Source organism: Terrapene carolina, unplaced genomic scaffold (assembly GCF_002925995.2).
Source record: "Terrapene carolina triunguis isolate 2854851 unplaced genomic scaffold, T_m_triunguis-2.0 Scaffold211, whole genome shotgun sequence".
NCBI lineage: Eukaryota > Metazoa > Chordata > Testudines > Emydidae > Terrapene > Terrapene triunguis.
In genome coordinates this window covers 788,588-811,972 of record NW_020664562.1, presented here as the reverse complement: position 1 = coordinate 811,972, position 23,385 = coordinate 788,588, and the positions used below count along the sequence as shown (strand labels likewise).

At 49.6% G+C, this 23,385-nt stretch overlaps 1 protein-coding gene across 3 annotated transcripts in view; it reads right to left on the bottom strand.

The window, feature by feature from the left end:
• Window positions 1–216: 216 nt before the first annotated feature.
• CACNA1E (calcium voltage-gated channel subunit alpha1 E) overlaps window positions 217–23,385 on the bottom strand; it is a 211,045-nt gene continuing 187,876 nt past the window's right edge. For 2 of the 3 annotated variants that reach the window (XM_026656080.1, XM_026656081.1), the window contains 9 exons: window positions 17,110–17,206; window positions 15,158–15,263; window positions 12,405–12,512; window positions 11,727–11,827; window positions 11,206–11,312; window positions 9,861–9,969; window positions 5,062–5,242; window positions 2,589–2,779; window positions 217–756 (listed from right to left, as the gene is read on the bottom strand). In XM_026656080.1, the coding sequence (XP_026511865.1) occupies window positions 217–756; window positions 2,589–2,779; window positions 5,062–5,242; window positions 9,861–9,969; window positions 11,206–11,312; window positions 11,727–11,827; window positions 12,405–12,512; window positions 15,158–15,263; window positions 17,110–17,206 (1,540 nt within the window). Of the gene's footprint in view, window positions 757–2,588; window positions 2,780–5,061; window positions 5,243–7,318; window positions 7,448–9,860; window positions 9,970–11,205; window positions 11,313–11,726; window positions 11,828–12,404; window positions 12,513–15,157; window positions 15,264–17,109; window positions 17,207–23,385 lie in introns of all 3 variants that reach the window. The other variant, XM_026656079.1, reaches the window with a different exon arrangement.

Sequence of the window (23,385 nt, the reverse complement as noted above, 5' to 3'; positions counted from 1 at the left end):
CCATGGTTTCCACACTCATCCCACTGGTGCCTGAGCCTTACTGGACCAGAGGCGTGCAAGCAAATCAAATGCTTCTTTGTGCAGAAAAAAGGGGGGGAGGGGTCAGCGGGTTCAAATTTTTTTTGCACAAAGATTTTATTTCTCCTGCATTTGATTTTGGGTTCGTTTCATTCCCACGCGTGGCGAAGAGCATGCAACAGAGGGAGGGAGCGGCCTCTAGCACTTGTCATCTTCTTCCGTATCACTTAGCACGTCGATGCTAGCCCCACACATCACCCCCTGCGCCGCCCCTCTCCTCCTTCTCCTGTAGTGCCCGTTGGGCATCTGCCAGCCATGCCGCAAAGGAGGGGCTGACCCGATGGTGTTGGAGCGGCCAAGGCTGGTTGCGACAGCAGCCTCAAAGGTGAGCGTCTCCTCCTCGCCGCAGTCTGAGGCATGGGAGTCGTCATGCAGGGCCAGGTATGGCTCCGAGATGTAGCGCTGGGGGGTGGAGTGCCGGCTCTGCTTTCCCTGCGGAGAGCTGGAAGACTCGGTCAGGCAGGTGTCATTCGTCTCCAGCGCCTGGGAGAATAGAGGGGACCCCCCCTCGCTCTCATCGGGTTGTGGGGAGGTGTCACCGGGGTGCCGCATCATGGAGGCATAAGAAAGGAGCGGCCGTGGCTTCGGGGGGACCGGAGGGAGTTGCCGGCGACCTCGTCTCGGGGTGCTGGTGTCAGATATAGAGGGGATGGAGCTTTCACTCAGGGAGCCCGTGCCCTGCAAAATGGAAGGAGACAAACACGTGTACAGTACAGCTGGGATGGGATGGTTTGGTCAAAAGCTGCATCCTGCGCCTTCAGAAGCCCCTGATGAAAAGCAATCTCTCCATGGCTGCGTCTTCCCTAGGAGATGAGGTGTCTTCTTAACTCCAGTTAGCCACGGGGGAGCCTGGTCTTGAACTCAACCTACGAACTCCTATGAATACTCCAATCTGCTTTGTCTTCACGAGGATTTTACCTTGAGTTACACCTGGGCTACATCTAAAATTCCTCACTACATTACTCAGGGCTGTGAAAAATGTCACTCCCTATGCAATGGAGTTAGATCAACCTAAACCCACTGTAGACACCGCTAGGTCGATGGAAGAATTCTGGTGATGCAGGGAAGCATCTACACTACAGTAGCAGCGCTGCAGCAGTGCCCCTGTAGTGTAGACACACCCATAGCTAACTCGAGCTAAGAACACAATGGCTATGTCTACATCAAACCACTGCAGCTGCATCGCTGTAGTGCTTCAGTGTAGCCAATCACTACAGAGACGGGAGGGGTTCTCCCATCGGTGTAGCTAATCCACCTCCCTGAGAGGCGGTAGCTAGGCTGATGGAAGAATTCTTCTGTCGACCTAGCGCTGTCTACACCAGGCATTGGGTCGGCTTGACTATGTCTTTGAGGGGTGAGAATTTTTCACACCCCTTACAGACATAGCTATGCCGATGTAGCTCTTCAGCATAGACCAGCTCCTAGTGAAGACGGCCTCAGGAGATCGGAACAGAGTAAACGGAGGTGGAAACTGCCTCAGCTGCTCCCACTTTCCTTCAGTGATCTCACAATGGCGTGTATCACAATCATCCATTTGTGCATTCACAGTCCTACACTTGTTGCATCACAAAAGTGCACCGGCAAGGCCAGGGACGGATGTCTGCAACCCCACATGGTGTCAGTGGTAATTAATGGTGTTCTCAAACACACTGACAAAGAAACTGTTCACATGAACAGGCCTGATTCTCCCCTGCCGTGTTGTTTGGGCAGCTGTTTGCACTAGTGCAAAAGGGGTGTCAAATACTACCAAGAAGAATGGTACCATTTCACACCCACGTATCATGGGTGTAAATGATTGGACAAGGGGCAAAGCTGTGGAGAAGTTGGGCCTGTGTCTTTTTTTTGGGGGGTGGGCAGATGATATGGAAGAAAAGGCAAAAATCCCTTAGACTTAAACAGGGGTGGGTTGAATGTGGCTGGGGCTCCTCTGGCAAAGAGCCATATGGAGGGATGGTGACTGTTCCTCAGCTACTGGTAGCACTGCAATAAGCTTTCTAACTGATGGCACTTGGCATAGGACCTGGTACTATTAACATCACCACCACCAGTTCCCTGCTAGATTTACAGAAGAGGCACTGTGGTTTCACAACGGCACTAGGATAACACAACAACACCCAGTGTGGTCTAGTGGATAGAGCCCTGAACGGGGACTCAGGCATCCTGTTCCAGGCTCTGTGACCTAGGTCACGTCACCTGTCTGTGCCCATGTTTCCCCTCCCACCGATTGTCTGTCCTGTCTAATTAGTTTGGAAGCTCTTGGAGGCAGAGTCTGTCTCTCGTTATGTGTTTGCACAGCACCCAGCACAATGGGGCTCCAGTGGCAGGTAGGGCTTTTCAGCACTACCGTAATATACAGAATAATTGACCAATGGCTGCCTAACCCCAGAGATAGGAGTGCAGGGATCTCAGTGTTTTTCCAGATTTTTGGGGGGAATGATTGCGTGCCTCCATTCCTGCCCCAGGATCTCTGCCTGGAACAATGGTGTTTGGGCTGCTGGTTTCATCCCTACCTGCCTGTTTGGCGTCTGTGACCTGCCCTCGCTGGGTGACCTGGACGGGCGCCGGACAGGAGACTCGCCATCTGCCTGCGGACTCCTCTCCTCCGAGTTGCAGCGGGAGATGTCCGGGGACAGCAGGTGCTTGCGTTCTTTGGATCGCCCTCGTTCTCTTCCGCCCGAGCGATGTGTCTCAGATCTGTGGCCTGGGGAGGACAAAGTCAAACTGTAAGGCTCCCCAGTGGGACAGCTGCTGCAATTTGTTCAAAGTGGGGGTCCAGAGATCACAACCACGCTAGGAGGGTGCTGTCGTCTTAACTCTAATGTCCAGAGCTCCCTCTCCCTCATACTCTCTCCATCCTGCTAACCCAACACTTCCTCTAGGCCAGGCAGGTGAGGGGCTGTCCCCATGCCTAGGATCCTGTAAGAGCTCCCTCTGCCTCATCAAAGGAAGAGTGTATCTCTACTGCCTAGTATCTTCTTACACCCTCCTCTTCCCCCTAAGCAAAGTGCTTGTGACAGCCGTTGTGATTTCCTTCAGTCTGCAGTGGCTCTGGTCATAGCATGGAAATTGCTCCCCTTTGGATAGTTAATGACCTCTTTCCTTGGGGCTGACAAAGTCTTTCTCCTTCCTCCTTCTCCAGAGCCTCAGTGCATCCTCTGACACCATGGACCACTTTCTCCTCCTGCAGCACCTTCTGAACTGTACAGCTCCCTCCTACAATGGCTCTGCTCTCGTTTTATTAGGCTCTTTCCTCTCTGTCTCTGGTGGTGACTCCTCCTGTGTCAAGACACCACCTTGACTGAGCCCCAGAAGGCTCAATTCTCAGCCTGTTGCTGTTCTGTGACTTCTCCTTCTCAGTCAACTTATCTCCACCTTTATGCTTCCCTGCAGCACCACTTTCAGCCGGATGGAACTGTCAGTGGATTGTGAGCCCCATCCCATGTACTTTCGACTTGTCTGAACCAAGTAAACCCCAGGACTCTGTCACAGCTTCTTTCAGGGGAACACCTGGCCATCCTCAAACACAACTCTACCTCCCGCCTTCTTGGCACAGACCTCCCATTTGCCTCCACTCCATCTTAGCATCTGAACTTTCCTTCTCCTCCCACATCTCCCATGCCTGTAAACCTGCCCATCACCAGCTCCGCAACGATGCCAATGCAAGCCGCTGCCTCACTTTCAGCTGAAATTCTCATCCATACATGAGCCATGGCAACTCTCTTCTCCATGGCTTTGTCAAGCCCCATCTCACCAGACTGCAGGAGGCGCAGAATGCTGCAGCCCTGTCTCCGTACAGTTCCACTGACTCCCCGGTCACATCAGGATCCAGTTCACACCTGGTTTCTCAAGTCTTCTACGGACTGACTCCAGCTTAGCTTACAGACCTGATTTCTCTCTACTTCTCACTCCCTCTTGGGGCAGCTCATGGATATACACCAAACGATTTTGCCATTTTGTTTTGGCCCATCCCTGCATAGACCCCTCTTCTCCTTCACCTAAACAGCACTTGCCAATCAGAAAGCCAGTGGCACCAAACTCAACTGATGCTGCAGTGAATCCTTTGCACCTATAGTGGGAGCCAGAGTTGAGGATCTGCAGCCACTCATGTAAGGCAGGGATGGCAAACTTATACCACTGCCAATCCTGATGCTGCCTGGGACAGGGGACGGATGGCACTGCTGCTGTAGAAGAGGGCTGGTGGCTCAGCACAACTCCTGTACATGCTGCTGACGGTGTGAAGGAGCAACAGGAAAACAGGATGGGGGTGGCCTCCTTCAGGGTTAGAGGAAGAACACCCCACAACGAGTAGAGCTGAGCCAGATGGACACTGGAGCAAGGGTCTGGTTGGTAGCCCAATCATAGGGACCTGAGTCTGAGATGTTTTGTGGCCCACCCCAGCTGGAGGAATGCTGGACCGCAGTGGGAGGGACTCCAGGCCAAGACCCAAACATGGGACACCAGATGTCCTGCTGCAGCTGTTCTGGCACCTTGTTTTGACAACTCTTGGACTGCGGGTGTAACTCTTATAGAACACTATTCTTCCCTGGCCTGCCCGCTGCCCCCTCTACTTGTCCAGCCCCCGCCGCTTTTCTGTCATCTCCACATCTGGTACAAGGTAGCCTTCCTCTTTGCAGCTCCTGCATCTCTCTGGCTCATGGACTCTCCATCTATTTTCAGATTTCATAAAAATATATGTCTCCCTTGCCCATGTTTCTTAGCAGCTCCCTCCCCTCCTTGCTCCTTGTGGAACTCTCCGAATGTATAATTTAATCCTGTATACTGTCCTAGGGCACATCTTGCATGAGAAGAGCAATGCATGATGATAAAGCTGGATTGGATTGGACTTCTAGTTCTTTACCATTGTCTTTGGGCGGAGTGCCCCACGACTCTGCCATACCCAACAGTATTACTGAAGCTCCGACTGCAGAAAGTAGTGAATTACTCGCCCGAATTACTTGTATTCTGGGAAAGAACCCCTCTCACCTGAGTCTGCATTCAGGCGGCGAGCAGACAGCTGCAGCGAGGAGTGGTAACTGCGCCGGCGCGACTTGTACGTGTTTTCACTGCTTCGCTCCATGGAGAACTCATCCAGCCAGGAACTGTTAGGACGCTTGTCCCGGATGGTGGAGAATGATCGTCTCATAGAGCTCGTGTCTGTAACCACCTGGAAATGCACCCCATGGGATGATTAATGGAAGTCAGCAGCAGCGGCAGGGGGAGGCAGATAGACCACTCCGAAGTCAAGGTGTCTAATATCAGAGAAAGACTAGTACAGTCTCTCCTGCTCAGACACTTTCCAGGAGGGAGTGCAGGAAATTTAACAGCAAAGGCTCCAGAGCTGCTCCAGCATCTATCACTGAATTAGAAAGCTGGGGCCAGATTCTCACCTGGTGTCAATCAGCACAGAAAAAGGAACAGCAAAGGAAATTCAAAAGGGAAGAGAAAGGAAAGCTCCTATTGGCTTATTCGCTCCCATGTCTCTCTCCTTTTCAATGTATTTGCGTAACTACTGCCATATTTCCATGTACTTCTCCTGGGCCTGCCCCTTCTCACCAGCCCACCATCCTGTCCTTCATCTCCTGCCCCTTCCCCATCTGCCCTCACTCTCTCTTGTTGCTCTCATAGCCGACTACCTGCCCTTCTAACTTTACTCACTCTCCGTATCCTTCACCCCCTTACACCATTTCTCTTCCATCCCTCCTTCCCTTCTGCCACCTTATTCCTCCCCATTCCCTCTTCTCTCTCATCTTGAAGGATCCTTTACAGTTTCCATGCTTCCCCTCCTTTCACCATTTCCTTCCCCTCCTGTAATCCATCCCTTGTTTTCTTCCCTCTCTCCACTCTTGTCTTCTCTTGTTCTTTGCTGCCCATCAGTTGCCCCTGCTTGTATTTTTTCTTGCCTTACCTCATCTGCTTTTCCCTTCTCCATCTTTGGATCCATGCTTTTCCTTCCCTTCTCTCTCCCACCCAATCCCCTCTCCTTGTATTTCTCTCCCTATCTCTTCTTGTGCCTTCTTTCTGACTTGCTTCCTGCCGCCTCCCCTTGCTTCTCGTGCATTTTTCCCTTTGAAACAAAGCTATTTCCTTCCATTTCCCTCCAGTCCCTCGGTGCTGTTGCCATGTTGCCTCCCATCCCCACACTGTGTTCAGCCACTCCTCCCAGAGGTAGTCAGTCCCCTCTGTGCCTGATGGTAGAGCAGCTTCTGCGTCCATTTGGACTGTCTCAGCCTATTTGGGGATGGTCGGGCAGGCAGTATTTGGGAAAGATACAACAAAGACATCCATTACCAGGTGCCAAATTACCAGTTCACTCAGTAGCATCAGCACAGAACAGTTCTCCTTATCTCCCCACTCCCCAAAGGGCCACTGTAGACAAGCAATGTGGATTTAACCCAAGGAGAATACTAGGAACATTGCATCCCACCCCCTTTGGCATGGAAGGGCCTGTTAATACTGTCCCCGCTACTGAAGAAATATGAGGTCCTGATACTCCATGCCAAAGGGTTATGAAAACAACCCAAGAAAAGCTTTCATGTCTCGGTCAAAACAGAATACGAGACAAACAGACAGAAAAACCAGGCAGACAAACGAAAAGATGGAGCATGGCCCAGACTGATCAGAACAGACTGCCCAGGGCCAGACAGGTGTGCATGTGTATCAGGACAACGGCAGAAGAAGGAAAGCAGAAGTTGGGTAATTGTCAGTACAAATATTTCTCAGGTGGGGAGGGATACTTTGAAAATGTTGCATGTTGAATGAAACACCAATGAACCAGTCCTGCTGAACGACAATGCGGGTAGGCTAGGGGGAGCAGAAGGATGGTCCAGTGGTTTGGGTTCTATCTTGGGAGACCCGGGTTCCATTCCCTGGTCTACCACAGGCTTCCTGTGTGACCTTGGGCAAGTCTCTCTGTGCCTCAGTTCATCATCTGTACAATGGGGATAATAGCATCACCCTGCCTCCCAGGGGTGTTGTTAGGATAACTGCGGTACAGACTGGGGGGTGCTCAGGTACAGTAGGAATAGGGCCATGTCATCCCCTAAGATAGACTGTTTCCCAGTGCCATCCAGATAGAGACCCGCTGGAAAAGCACTAGCAATACCTAGCACACCGCAGTAGGGCCTGGCAGTGCAGCACTAAACATCTCACAGGGAAAAATATGGGCTCTATTTTCATATCAGATAGCTACAGCCATGTACTTCCACTTCTGCTTGTCCGGCTATGGTTTCGCTTGTGTTACCTGGGGATCCACAGTCAGGCGTGGCATGGAGGAGGCCCTCCCAGATACAGCGCGCTCCTGAGTGTCCACGGGGAGATAGTTGCCACGGTTAGAGGGCTGCACGCTTTGAAACTCTCTAACCTCTGGCTCCTGGAAATAAACACACAGCCAAGCTCGTGGGATTTTGTTTGATTAGGTCACCACTCCTCTCCTGCCAATGTCTGTGCTCCTGTTGGACTGGGAACCGCTTGACAGGAGGGGAACCTGCCTCTTTCAAATCTCAGGAACAGAGTGCAGTTTTTTGGTTGGCCAAACACTGAGAATGGCTGGATTCAGTATTAATAGCAGTTTCAGTCTCAGGCTCCATTACAGAGACCCAGCTCACAGGTTCCTGCCCTGGCTGACACCTAGGCAAACTTCACTACTTTTTTATTTTAGCAATGAGAGAAGGAAAACCAAGACTGATTTTTCTAGGTCCCTGGAATATCTACCCTTCTACTGCTTAGTTTTCTTTTATTTCCTTTTTTTAAGCTTGCAGAATCTTCTCTGTTTTGATTTTCTAAAAGGTTTTTCCAGTCATGTCCAAGTTAAATGAATCAGAAAGGGCTCAATGTCATATTTGTATATTTTGGTTAATTTCCGACTTTAAAAATCTCTTTTGTTTTGGTCAAAGAGGAAAAACGGAAGCAAGTGCTATTATTTTGGGTTGCCAGGAAGTGACATCAGATAGATGTGGGTCATCACTAGGAAGTGACAATAGAAGGGATGAATTCAGAGACCCCCTCCTTCATAGCCAGCAGTCTCCATGAAAGGTTGACCGGGAAGTTTCCATTTTTGGCTGAAGGGCTGAATTGTATGGAGAGGTGCCGTGTGTGTGATACAGAATTCACAGAGATAGTGCTACAAACTCTGAGAAGCATACAGATCAGACTGGAAATGTACAGTGATACAACACTGCAGTCCAACAAGTGTAAGGGTGGTGCCCAATGCACACACGTGTACATATATACACATACACAGACACTAGTGCTGCTGACTGGAATGTGGGCATATGTGTATGTTCACGTTTGTGTGACACAGTTCAACAGTTCAGTTTTGATAATGGACACCAGCACTGACAACAAGATGAACACGAATCCCAAAGCAGCCGATACCATCGTTCAGCACAGGGTAACCCACTGAAATGAGTATTTAATAAAAGGAATCGACCTGTGAAGAAAAGGATAGTTTACTGCATTATATCAATCCATTGTACTACAGCATCACAAAGTCTTAGAGCACCTCCCAAGCTGTGATATTTCCTGTGCACTCGTGTCCTGGGCCCGGAAACAGAGAGAGGAGGATCACTGGGCTGCTCAGACATTCTTTAGAAACATAGTTAAACAGCACCAGGCACATGGCATCCTTAGTAGCTCTGATAAACATGTCGGGCCAGATTTTCAGCTGCTGTAAACTGGCATAGCTCCAATGGAGTCCTGCTGATTTACACCAGCTGGCCGTCTGGGTCCACCTCTCAATATGTGGTGTGGGTACATTTTGCATCTCCACAATCCCTACAAACCAGTCCTGTGCATGATCTGAAACACACCAGGATGCGCTCAGAAAGCTCGCGCGTGCTCAGTGCAGCCATACAAACACGGGCTCTCTCGTTCTCCCAAAAGACTACTGGACCACTTGTCACGTAGCCACAGGAGCCCACGCACTATACATGGGGGATGAAGCAGGGCCCTTAGAGTGCTGCATGCGTGAAGAGCCATCTGAAGCCCACCTGCTTTACAATGGAAGGACTCAAAGGTTAAAACCATGTTAAAAGCAATTCTAGAGAAGGATCTAGAGTGAAATGGGTTTCCATATTCCTTTTATGTAGGGCCATCCTGGTGTGACCTATTTTAGGACCGGACCCAAACCCCACTTGAAGTCAATGAATGGAAATACTCTCATTAACTGCAGTGGGCTTTGGATCAGGCCCGTGGATAGGAATATATCTTAATTTGTTACAGTGGGTTCCAAAAGATAGTTAAGAGATCAGTGTTCTTCCTCTTTTGCTCCTGCTATTGATCCCCTATTGGCAGAAGCTGGCATATCGTGACCTTACAGTGTCAGTGACAAGAGATCCACACTTCCCACTGCCAAGCAGGAGGATGCTGTCAGAGAATTTGCTTCCCAAAATCAGGGTAGGGGTAGGGAAGTGGGAGGGGGATGGAGAAAAGAAGTAGCAAGAGAGTTGGTATTATTGCTTGGACCAGTGGTTCTCAACCTGTGGCCCGCGGGCTGCTTGCAGTCCAATCAGCACAGAGCTGCAGCCCATGTGACATCCTCAGGGCCATACAGGTAGTATTGGATGCGGCCCACATAACTCGTTGTGGGCTGCATATGTAGCCCACAATGGAAACAGGTTGAGAACCACTGGACCCAAGAAGATTTTTGAGCAGTGTGCACGTGCATGGGACTGCCCACGCCCGCAGAATGGGGCAATAAAATTGGAACTACCTTTTGGAAACAGAGCAGGGCAGTGGTGCTGAGACCATAAACAAAGTACATTACAGGCAGGACATTGGTTTACCAGAGATTGCTGCTCCTGGAACTGCCCATGTGTCGAATCCATACAAGCCAGTTGGAATATCTCTTGAGGAGAGAGTGGACTCAGCGATGGGTACCCACTCCGGCTGCTCCTGCAAAGACATTCCAACTTCAGAGAGAGAGAACAAATCTTCATGCTGCGATCACTGACGGCCTCTCTGACTTAAACCTCTTAAAGAGAAAAAGGTGACCTCATTTCACTCAGCATTGCATTCTCAAAGTTCTCCTGGCAAGAGATGCTCCTCTGGTGGGTACGCTGTGAATTGAAATGAACAACTTCTCATCTCCCATACAAACTTCAACCTGGCATTGCTGAGTACTGTCCTGACAGCCGGCACTTCACTGAAAAGGGACAGCCGTTGTGCCACCTGCAATGTGGGAGCTCAGTGACAGTTCCAAAATGAGCCTCCACCTGGCGGTCATACTTGGCTGACAATCACAAGAGTTTTACTGTTCCTAGATTGGACATTTTGTTTCTCTGTGAAGTAGTCCAATTCTTTTGCAGCTAATGGTGGTGCAGCGGTACAGCGGCGGCTTCCCCAGGGATGCCTGCGATTATGGGAATGGCATTACTAAAGTGACATGCACGTGCCTGGTGGTTGCATTGCCACCACGAGGATATTGGGTGTATTGGGGGCTCTTCCTCCTCCTTTTCTGTGACTCTAGACCAGTGGTTTTCAAACTTTTTGTATTGGTGACCCCTTTCACACAGCAAGTCTCTGAGTGTGACCCCCCCTTAAAGATAAAAATGGGGGGGTTAATTTAATTTAACGAGGGCTTGGGGCTGTCAGCCCAATGGAGTTGACAGCTCGCGACCCCCATGTAACCATTTTGTGACTCCCCCGTTTGCAGACCCCTGCTCTAGACCTTCATTTCCTTTGCTCTTATTAAAAAGATCCAAAATGAAACATTTGAAAAGTTTCCCAACTTTTTCAATTCATTGAACAGTCCGAGACATTTCAGGTTTGGTGCGCGAATGGAAATATTTTTCCAGTTTTTTGGAACTGCCAACGAACCGAAAAAACAGTTATTCTCACAGTTCTACGTCTATGTGGCTGGATATATGCTGATGCTGTCCATAGGCTGAAATGCAGCTCTTTGTGGTCCTTTGGTAACACTAATAAAAACACACCAGAAGCTCATACTTCTGCATTCGTCCTACAATGATCGAGATGTTTCTGATAACTGCCAGGATTTCCTTTTCCCTTGGGCTCTGCCTACTACCCCTATCTGCACCTTCAGTGCCAGTCGTTCAGGAAATAAAAGAATGTCTGTAGGAACAGAAACACCAGAGCAGATATGCTACAGGTATTAAGGGCTATACTTACAGGCCTGAAAGGGTGTCCTGCTGGAGGTAAGGCAAAGCTTTGGCATTAGAAAGGATCTCTGGAGGCAGAGATGAGGGCTCCATGCGCTGGAACATAGGGGCATTTTTCTGTAATAAAAAATAAACAGTCTGAGTCCGTTTAAAGTGCAAAACATTTCTGCTGCATAAAAAAAGAAATCCCTTGTACAGAAGGTTAAAAGCATGACAATGCTCCCCCTTTCTGAATCCATCTTCTGGACTGCTTTCTATCTGTCTAGTATAAACTCTACACTGCTATGAATACATTTGCTTTAAATCACCCACCTCTTCTTTTACCCGTCGTCTCCTTCACTCACCCATCCCTTAAATCTTCAGATGGTCACTATCTTAGTGCTGTGCCAGCCACGTCGAGAATCTGTGTGTGGTCAGTATCTTGTCTAAAGGCCACATTGATACAGAATCCTCGCTCTGAAGGCGTCGTGAGCTCTCCGCTTTCCCCACAGCCAAAAAGCACCAGCCAACTCTTGCAGTGGTTGATCTCACCTGTTCCTCCAGCTGCTGTTTCTGCTTCTTTGCTTTGCTCTGCTTATAGTAGTCCATGATCATCATGGCTGCATATATTTTGCCCACCGTCAGGTCAGAAGCTGCAAGCATAAGAGGAATACTTTTATGTTAGCAGAATCAATAGGAGGGAAGGTCTGAAGACTTTATTGCCCATCCTTTGCGATCTCACGATACCTATCTTACTCTCCTGAGCCTTAAAAGACAAACTCTGTTCAGTGCTCTAGAAGAAATGGAATTAAAAGACCAAGTACTGTGGGTGGAAATCCCTCCAGATTTAGGACAGTCTGGAGGTGGACAGCTTAGAATCACAGTAATAAAACATTGGAGATACGCAGCCTCATCACACAGTTGCTGTAACACCATCAAAAGAAAGGGGGAACAAACAATCCCCCCCCCACACACGTGGGTCAGAGGATCCCCCTGATCAAAGGGGTTTGATCTGAGAAGATCACTGCATGCTATTTATTTTTCAAGCGGGTCCAGGGTATTGGGGTGGAGCAAGAAGAAATTTTGCTTGTGTTAGAGAAAATCTCCTCTGGGCTTCTCCTTAAGCAACGAGCCGCTATTGCCATGTTTCTGTTCCTCTTGCTGGAGATGCCTCCCCCACCTTGGCATTGTGAGAAGTTGGCAGCAATGATGCAGAAGGAGGAGACTCACTTTTTGGCAGGGGCACTAGTACGTCCAGCATCTTCTGGGACAGGTGAGGCCAGATGGCCAGAATCTCCTTTTGCAGCTCCGAATCCAACTGCTGCCAGTCTGCACCGCCTGGAACACAGAGACAGAATGGGTCCACACAGACTACCGATGGGACAGACTGCAGGGAGGTCTTTATGGGTATGTCTACACTGATCATAAGAATGGCCATACTGGGTCAGACCAATGGTCCATCTAGCCCAGTGTCCTGTCTGCTGACAGTGACCAATGCCAGATGCTTCAGAGGGAATGAACAGAACAGGCAGTCATTGAGTGATTCACCCTATTGTCCACTCTAGCTTCTCGCAATCAGAAGCTAGGGCCACCCAGAGCTTGAGGTTGTGTCCCTGACCATCCTGGCTAATAGCCATTGATAGACCTATCCTCCATGAACCAATCTAATTCTTTTTTGAACCCAGTTATACTTTTGGTCTTCACAACATCCCCTGGCAACGAGTTCCACAGGTTGACCATGCGTTGTGGGAAGGAGTACTTCCTTTTGTTTTAAACCTGCTGCCTATTAATTTCATTGGGTGACCCCTGGTTCTTTTGTTATATGAAGGAGTAAATAACACTTCCTTATTCATTTTCTCCACACCATTCATGATTTTGTAGACTCTTATATCCCCACTGAGTCGTCTCCTTTTCAAGCTGGACAGCCCCAGTCTTTTTAATCTCTCTTCACATGGAAGCTGTTCCATACCCTTTATCATTTTTGTTGCCCTTCTCTGTACCTTTTCCAATTCTAATGTATCTTTTTTGAGATGGGATGACCAGAACTGCATGCAGTATTCAAGATGTGGGCATACCATGAATTTATATAGTGGCATTATATTTTCTGTCTTATTATCTATCCCAGTGGTCCCCAACCTTTTTTGTCTGGCGGGCGCCAGACGACGAGCCACGGAGGACCATGGCGGCGGACGAGCATCTGCCGAAATGCCGCCGACAAGCGGCGTCATCCAGAGGCGTCACCGGCGGGCGCCATGGCACCTGCAGGCACCGCATTGGGGACCCCTAATCTATCCCTCTTCTAATGGTTCCTAACATTCTGTTAGCTTTTTTGACTGCTACTGCCATTAAAAACTCATGGCCAGCCTGTGCCAGTTGACTCAGGCTCATGGGACTCGGGCTAAGGAGCTGTTTAATTGTGGTGTAAACATTCGGGCTCAGGCTGCAGCCTGGGCTCTAGGACCCTGTGAAGTGTGAGGCTCCCAGAGCTCGGGCTACAGCCCAAACCCAAATGTCTACACAGCAGTTAAAGAGCCCCTTACCCCGAGCCCGAGTCAGCTGGCAGGAGCCAGCTGCTGGTGTCCAACTGCAGTGTAGACAGACCCTATGAGTCCAGCTCCATGCCCTGGGCATAGCTGAACACAATCTTTTTCATCTTCAAAGTTAAGATGGATTTGCTTTTAAATGATATGGCACCATGCAGCCATAATTGGGAGAAAGAGCCACTACCAACAAGTGGCAACTCTGAATGGGAACATCCAATGGCATAAAGTGCTAGAAGGGAAATCTCATTCATAGAAAAGCCTCTCACCCAGTGCAGATCTCCCTTCCTCCATCCCCCACACACCTGCTGCTACCCCACTGTCTCTTCCTTTAAACTAAGTGCTGGTGAAAGTATTGACAGCCCGGGAGAACAGGGGTAACCCAGGCAGAGCCACTGCAAGCTCCCCTATATGGCCTTACCCACAGGCTTCAGATCTCACCTGGTGCAGCCACCTCTGGGATGAGAGGCTAATTCACCCCCCAGACCCATTCAGACCGTGGCCTCTCAGCTGAGGCTGTCAAGAATGGTGCCAGTTCATGCCAGATTTGCTGGTGATATGGATACTTCTCCACTGGGCCGGTGGCTGACAGCACCACTCCAGTTCACGTTCACACAGGCCACCTGACAGTTGTGAAATGGGGATGGCTTTTGGTCTCTTACGCCTGGCCCTCGAGACACCCAGTACCATGCCCTGTTCATTGGACTTTCCACTTGTCTCTTGTTATGGGCCAAGAATGGGCAGTGTATTGGAGTGAAGTAATTTCCACATCCTCGTAAGGGTTATTTTTAAATATTTTCCTTTCTAAGGGTCTCCCTCCAGGGCTCCACCCACTCTCCCGCACCTTTCAAAGTCCCACAGGCTGCTGAGCACAGGATGTGACTTCCACAGGCTCCTATGAGTGCTGCTTTCTGCCCTTTGGGCAAAAGAGGTCACCAGAGAACATAAGATGCTTGGGGTCGGTTTTTGTGATTCTCTTCTGCTGGGAGGATGGGAACTCTTCTCCTACATCTCTCCCTCTGGCTGTCACAGCCAGGAGATATGTTCCTGTTTTCTGAGCACCGCAGCTTTAAGTGGAAAGCTGCCCATCATGGAAGAGGGCAGTGTCAGTACTTATGAGGAAAGCAGCTCCTTCCGGAGCCGAAGATAGTTTCAGACTGGAAAGGTTAGAGAGCCAGCCGCAGACTGGGGTTGATTTCTCTCTCGCTCTCTCTTACTAGCAATTTCCTCCATCCCCGCATCTGACCCAAGAGCAATGATCCCACACTTTGCCCTTCACGTCCCCGTGATGGCAGCACATACTATTCAGCCTGCCAGAGTAAGCAAATAGGACTGAATGAACGGCTCCTGCCCCTTGCCAATGTAATAAGTCAGCTCCACCACCCGTCCCGCCGTCTGCACCGACCGCTCCTGAATCCTTGTGCTGCTGCTCCCCACCCTCACCTTTAGCGATTTTGATGTCCAGCGCCGTACGGATCAGAGCCATCAAGGTAGAGGTGAAATGGACCGTCATGTCCTCGGCCACAGGCATGTTCATCAGCACCAGCCTCTGCGCAAGAAAGAGATAAAACAGCAGACGACAAACAATATCGAAAAACACATTGAGCAGGCAGGAGGGGAAAAAGCAAGAGAGCGTGTAAAACAGCACAGCCAAAAAAGAAGGGCAAGGATCGGCCCCTCCCTCCCATTCCAGCTCCTTCCATCCCCCTTCCCCAGTATTCCGGCTCACTGCCTTCCTATGCCTGTCAGGACCCTATGCTACAGCCCAAGAGCAGCCCCCTGCCTGGGGAGTGAGAGGGTGTTCCCTGTGCTTTCGGAAAGGACTCCTGAAAACTCAGGGATTCAGCTCTGGAAATTACCAATGGGGAGACAGCCCTGCGGGATTGCTCTATCTCCTGCTTCAGAGCAGCTTTGAAATCCAGCTTCTGCCCCATCCCCTGGGGACACCCCTAAACCCTGGGCACTTCTGATTGGCTGGCTTGCCTAGTATGCAACATCCTGGCGCCCCCTTTTTGAGTCTTTCAGAGATGACAGTTGCCGGCATATGATCACACATGCATAGGATCCATCTTATCCAATGGGGAGATAGAGAGAGGGCAGCCAGGGAGAGAGAGGAAGGCGACCAAGGCAGGAGAGGTCAGGCCATGCTCCCTTCACCCAGAGGGGGACAAACTCAAATGGCCAGATCCACTTTCCAGAGAGTATATTTTGCTCTGTGTATACATCAGGATTTCCCTCTCCCACACCTACCCACACCCGTCCCGTCCTTAGTACGTCCTGCTGCATCATGCACAGCAGTTCTCCTGGGCACAAAGGTTCTCACCCAGTCACAACACTAGCAGGGGTGTACGCGGGAGCAAGTGAGAGTGCTTGTGCAAGTGTGAGCAGCTACACAGGAATATGTGGGTGCAGAAGCTGTTGCTAGCTAGAACACCACAGACACTGTCAGCATTCAGTAGGGGAAGTCTGGAAGCCAAGTTCTGGGGAGATCCTCCAGTTGCTTTCGAACAGAGTATCCCAGCCCCGGATCTTGGAGTCTCCCTCATAATTCTCTTTGAGTTTTGTCTCCAATATTGCAACAGGGTATCTCACTCTGAATACCTTTCTGGGCCAGTCTGCCCAGAGCTCAACATTGCACAGCTCCTGACCCATTCACAGCTTCCTCCCACATCCCATGCAGCTGGCCAGCAGGTTCTAGAGTGCTTCCCCAGAGGCAGGAGCACAGGGCACTGCAACAGCAGAGCAATCAAAGGGTCAGTTAAAGACAGTCACTCTAGTGCCCAAAGGTAAAAAGCCCCAGCGGGCAAAGGGATGGTACTCTCACCAGCTCAACCTCAGCATGGAGTGTTCTCTTTCCAAATTGCATGAGCTCTCCCTGGGGAACTAGTGCCAGGCTGGCACACTGTGATCACTGCCTGTCCAGGCCTACATGAGGAACCCTCATGGCCTACCATCTTCTCATTTCAACCTTTCCAAGTGAGCTGGGCTGGGAGCAGTATGGTTCAGGGTCATGTAGGGATGGGCCATCCTGGAGTTTCCTCCACCACTTGGAGGAAGCCTAGTTCTAGAGAACCCCTATCAATCCCACCTGGGGGCGGGGGGGCTGTCCAATTGTCCCAACTGCAAAGGGGCTGTGTTATCCTTCTACTTCCCATTCTTATACAGAGCCAGATTTCCATCCTTTCCCATAATAGGAATGCTACATCCCTGGGTGTCCTGGTGGGTGTGTCGTACCCAAAACAGAGCTCGGTCAGAGTGGACAGTACCTCTCCTTATGGGGCATGTGATTTCTGATTAAATCAAACCAGGCTGGAGCTTCCTGAGTATTCAACAGTTCCCCCTCCCACTCCCTGCTCAGTGCTAGCCCAGAAGGAAGGAAGGAAGGGTTGGTCTACCTTATAGGCCACTTTGGAGGGACATCTCTTGCCGAGGCCTAGCGGTGGTGACATGAGAGTCAGCATTTCATACATCTCAGTGTAATGGATGCGGCCACTGCTCATGGAGGAGGAAGGGGTGGATGGGAAAGATGGGGAGGAGGAGTAAGAGAGGGTGGGGAAGAGGAGAGGAAGGAAGATGCAGAGAGAGAGAGAGAGAGAGGAGAGGAGAAGAGGCATTCCCAGAGAGCAAAAACAAACAAACAAAATAATAATACGGGAAACAGGAGAGAAAAAACAAATGGACAAACAGGAAAAGAACAGGAAACCCGTTAATCAAGGCAAATCATACACAAGTGTCCGTCCTGATGAGGATTTATATCACTCCGCACACAGACCCAGGAATGCCAGCTTAAACCACTCATCTCTCCAGCTCTCTGCTGCTGCTGCTGGCTAGTTCTACTTTTCCCTGCAGTCTTGGCATTCACTTCCTAGTCTGAACCCACCCTGCCCGCCCCTCCAAAATACAGTTGTTCCACAAGTCCCAGGGCTGTGTGCAAGTGGCATAAATCAGATATACGGCGCTGAAGCAATGGGTTATTTGAGATGTGGTGGCACATACCTCTGTGACACAGAGGAACCAACAGTGTTCCATGGACTCTGTAGTTTCTTCCCTTTCTGGGTCCCAGGCACTGTTTCAAAATGTCACATAACCCATGGCTGGAACGTCGTATATCCCCATCTTGTAATGTCTATGCAATTGGGGGCAGCGTCTTGCATAGAAGGCAGTGGGCCAGGGTCATTTGTCAAAGGAAATATGCCCAGTTGCTTCCGTCTGGCCCTGTGGATGGAGCACTTTCCCACCATGCACCAGTGCAAAAGGCATGCTAGTGGCTGAGAAAAGAAAACCAGGAGGAAAGTTCGGCATGCCATGCTCCCACCCCGGCTCTCTCCCACATGCGACTGCAAGTTCCACCAAGTTGGAGTTTAAAGAGTCTCAGCAGAGGCAGCTGTTTGGCCGTCCAAGATTGGAGCTCACTGGGATTCCCCCAAATGGAACAGTTACTAGGATTGCTTCCTTGATGGATTCCCACCTTGTGCTCCTCTGCTTGCAATGACCTGTCCAGATCTGTTGAGCTGAGGAACAGTATCACAAATTTGTCATCTAATGGATTTCCTTTCTGGGACTGACCTCTTCCACAATGAGACATTTGGGCTGTACCTCTCTTCCTGTAAATACTGAAGGTAGTTCAGATAGGTCTCACAGGACCCCCGGGCTTGACCACTTCTCTTCTGCCCTTGCACCAGATGAACACTTCAACGTCTGTATTGAAACACCAGATGGTTAATGGATAAATGCAAACGCTTAACAGTGACTGTATTAACTATACACATGGAGTAGCAAGGCAGCCATTGCAGAGGCATCTGAAGACGGTATCTCAGGTAGGGTTGACTGGGAGAGTGGTCAGTTCAAGAGAGGAAATTGTCAAGTAACAACATTCCATTCAGGATCCTGACCTCTTTCCCAATCAGATGTAGCGAGCAATAAGGAAATATTAGTAGAGAGAGACAGATAAGGAGGACAGAGGAAGAATATTTCTTCTTCTCTAGTATTAGTCTAGCTTGGGAGCAGCTTCCTGTTGAATGATGCTACCACCGAGGAGGGTTGGAGGTACAGCCTGCAATGCTTTCTATAGGTCTTGCTGCATAACCTGGGGGCAGCTTTGCAGATTATCTCTGTAGCAGCTGATGACCTTTCTATCCAGGACGCCATCAAGGAATGTAATGAGTGAGCTTTGTCCCATCCTGGAATTGGCATATGAGCGTCTGTAGATACTTCAGAAATGCAGCACTCGATCCAGCTGGCTCTGGAGGATTTTGATGTGTTCAAGACCAGGCATTTAGGGCAAAAGTAAACAAATGAAGATGGTGTTTCCTGAATGGGTTGGTTCCATCTGGGTAAATTTTAGCAGTTGTTTTCACAGCTAGCATGCACCCTGCTCCTTCCCAGAAGTGCGGAGCTTTTCAGCAAAATGAAGGGAAAATGATTTCTTGTGAGGTGTGGAAGGAAGAGTTTACCTTGGTAATAAATGACTGATGTATGAGAGCTATGTTATCCTCACAGAATACGCTGTAAGCTTTGTGTCTTCTCACAGCAAAAATTTCACAGGCTTCTTATCAACACGATCGTGACCTGAAAACTTGTCTTTATGGCAGGAAGAACAGGGAAACCGGGGCCATCAACCCAAATGGGGTGGATAATTGGCTTGTAGCACTGAGGGCAGATCTCAGACAGGCCTAAATGCTGGTTTGGATGGAAGGGACGTTGATCATCTGGCAGTCCATCAGTAATTGGACGTTTCTGCTTTTATAGCACTGTTTATGAATGAGATGCAAAATGTGATGGTGGAGGGTCTTAGGCTCAATCTTGGCTGACCTGTAAGAAATCCAGGACAGGCATACCTTGTTTCCCATTTTAGCACCACTAAGAGAATCCTGTTTGTATGCTTTGCATAAACGGAAAGGGCAGAAAGCCTGCAGGGGACTAGGAGATTATACACGGCCTTGCACTGCCCATCTTGGTTAGGAATTACTATTCAACAGCCAAAGTGTCAGGCTCAGATAGTCTGGGCTGTGACGCAGGAGTGGATTCCAGAATAAAAGATCCAGTCTGTTGGGAAGGTGAACTGGAGGCTTCTGTGACTGCGCCACTAGGGCTGAACCATGGCGACCATCTTGGACAATTTGTGGCAAGAATGACCATCACTTCCACCTTTTTAAAAATAATCTTTTAATCTCTCTTTCTAGTAGTAGTAGAAGGGAAGTGGGTGGCACAGAGAAGCAGATTTGGCTAATCAGTGAGTCAGAGATTCCGTTCCCAGCAATTTCTGGTCTATGTTGCTGATGAAGAGCTTTGCTTTCATGTTCTGACTAAATGTGAATAGGTACCTCCGGGGGAACCTAGCTTGTTGGATCTCAGCTAGAATACTTCTCGTTTCAGTGACCACTTTGATGTGTCTGTCTGCTGATGGCCTAGCCAGACAGCTTTTGTATTCAGTGTCCCATTTTTGTGCATTGTCCTGATGGAGGCCAAGCAACGTCTGCCCAGGAGCCTATCTCCATCCCTTTAGAATTTAGACCTTCCTTCTTGTGGATTTATGCATGGGATAGCCATTGTCCCATCTAAATGAATCAGAGTGTGCTCCTTCTTCACCTCTTCTTGAGTCATCAAGAGCCTGATCACTTTTTTCTCTTTGATCCTAAATACGTTCCTTGTGCCCCGTGGGTCCCAAGTGTGCTCCTCAACCTGAAAGGCTGGTGTTTGTGGTCAGAATTTTTAGATGTGGATTGTGGAGGGAGAATGGTACCATCATGTGTGCCTCCTGTTTTCACCAATTGTGGGTGGCACCTCTCCTTTCCTTTGCATCTCTTGTTGGGAATGGTTCTAGGAAGTACTTAATTTGTGCTGGGGCTTGCTGGGGCTGAGACCCAGCACCTCTCAGCTTGGCAGTTCATAGCCCCAGCACCTCTGGACTTGCTGTGCCAGTTATGAAAGTCAAAAAATTGCTTAAAGAACAGGAGTACTTGTGGCACCTTAGAGACTAACAAATTTATTAGAGCATAAGCTTTCGTGGGCTACAGCCCAAAATTGCTTGTGTCCCTGCACTTAATGGCTTGAGCCCCAGCCCCTCTTTCATTGCAAATTAAGCACTGGTTCCAGACCTGTAATAGGAATCCCTGAAGCTCTCTCATGGGCACTCTAGCCCATCAAGTGATTTCTATGTATAAGCCCAGAAGACCCAGGAGTTGCAGGTGAAGATGGATGGAAGATGCTGGGTTCCTTGACACCGTGGAGGTAGTGGAAGCTAGTGTCTCCATCCTGAATTTCACCACCTTCATTGACCGGTCCAGCTCTAGAGCTCTAAGATAGCCCACACTCCCCCAGATCTTTATTTGACTATGCAGAATTGAGGGGAGAGTTCCAAACAGTTTTCATGCTGAGAGACAGGCTGTTCTGTCCCTAGCTCTGGGACGTGAAAGATCTCCTTCAGGATGGATCGATGCTTCTCAGCATCTCTTGAAGTTGGAGAAGGACTGAAGATGGGATGGATAGGGGGAGAGTCTGGGGCTCCAAAGTATTCATACTGCAACTCTCTTCCGTATCTACCTGTCAGCTAGACTCTCAGGCTTGAAAAGTGTAATGCCCATGAATCCACCTGCTATGAATGTAACTTCTTTAGCAGTGAATTCCATTTGTTGTAGATCTAAGGAGGTTGATGCCTTTTAGGTTGTTGCACCAGGACACTGTGGCTTTTGTGAAGCGGGTGGTTGTCAGTGAGACTCTTAGGGCAGCTGAAGAAGCTCAGAAGTCCCTTCTGATCATGTCTTCTATCTTCTTGTCTGCAGGGTATTATGGGAAGAAAGAACCTTCAGCAAAAATTACCATGCCCTTTGCCAGGAAGGCCACTGGTGCATTGGCTGAAAGGAAGATGAAGATAGAGTCTTTGGCTTCTCAGCCCCTGTGGAATTTCAGGACTAACCAACGAAGCCTTTTGTCAGGAATCTCCCACTCTTTCCAAATGACTTCTGCAAAGGAGGGATGAAGGGACATGCCAACTTTTCTTGTAATTCTGGACAGGAGAGATTTGCTCTTGGCTTTAGCCTACTCCCCATGGTTTCAAACATGCCCAGGGAAAGAACCTCTCTGCTTCTCTGGCACAGGGCTATGTTGGGAAGCCAAGAGTTCCCATGGTGTGGCGAAGGAGCTGGTGAAGGAAGAGGAGGATCTGGGATGCTTTCTGGCCTCTCTTGTGTTTTCTAGCCATTTTGCTTCTCTTTTGCCTTTTGGAGGGAGGATTCTCAACCACATCAGAGATAAGTCTATTTTCTTCGTTGGGGCTCAGCCCCTGGTGGGGTGGGACGGGCTTCTGTAACTGATGAGGAAATGCTGGGATACATTTACCCTGAAAAAGCCGAGATCCCCCGCTTGAGAAGGAAAGTTGGAAAACACAGCAGCCTCTTCACCATGCAAGTCCATTATCCACTTGAGCATAGGGGTGAAGCCACTGGGGATTTTCCCTTTTGGACTGGACCACAGGGGTTGAGGGGACTTTTGTGGCATCCCCAAGGTCATTGAGGAACATCCAGTTTGTTGAATTCCAGGCGCTGAAGATGATTGACTCACACTCTCGTGAAGGTATCCTGAGCTGATGATGGGGAGGTGGGGGTGGATGCAGAGGCTACACTATGTCATCCAAACTCTGAACCCCCTTCCCTGGTGGAGTGAGGGACTGTAGACTGGGAACGATGGCGGCACAGAGCACCACTTTTGCAACTCCCAAGAGAGTCTCCTCCCAAAAGGAGCATCTCTGTTTTTTCTGCTTGTTCCACCTGACCTGTTCTGCCAAGCTGGGAGAGAACAAATGTGGAGAAGGAGCTCAGAGGGTTGTCCTGTTCCGATGCAGAAATTTGGGCCCCCTGAGGAAGAGGCAGATGGGAGGACGATTTTGCTCACTGCTGCCCCAAAACGAGCTTGAAAAGATGGGACGGCAAAGGATCTGGCTGGGGTGCCGAGTGGATGCTTTGTTTGCCTTGCCAGAGGCAGAGAATTTAGCACAAACAGTGGCAGAGCGTGGCCAAGAGCCTCATGGTCAAGTCTGAATTGCTGCTGGAAGAGAGGCACAGCCCAGATGTCTTGGACTGGGGGGGAGATCAGAATAAACCAGAAGCCATTGAGTCCAGCTGCTGGAGTCCCAATGGGTCACCTGCTCCATTGAGTTGTCCTCTTTTTGCATCATGGCAAACCAAGAGCCGTGGTCCCCATTTGTCACCATTATGTAACAGCTCTTCATAGCCACTGTGCACCATGGTAAAAGACTGCAGTGTCCTGTGAGCTACCACAGCGACCAAACCTCTGAACAGGATTCCAGTGATTGATCAACAGGGTCTTTGCCTCGGCCCCCTGCCTCGTTCTCCTTTCTAGTTTGCGCTCCCTCTTTCCGGTGACATGCCCGCACCTCTGGCTTTTATTCCTTCTCATCCTCATCCCCTATCTGTAAACAATATTTGGTCTCCACTCATCATAGGAAAGAGTTCCCATTGGGATAACTCTGTGATTCTTGGAATTAAAGGTGCCTTCTCTGTGCCACAGGCAACATTCACACACTGCACAAGTGTTTTGGGAACTCCAGGGTTCTCTGCTTTAGGGAGGAAGGCAAGGGAATAAATTTGTCTAATTCCACATCAATGGGACTCTGAGACAGATACCCCTCCCCCCTTCCCGAAGGTAACAGCTGC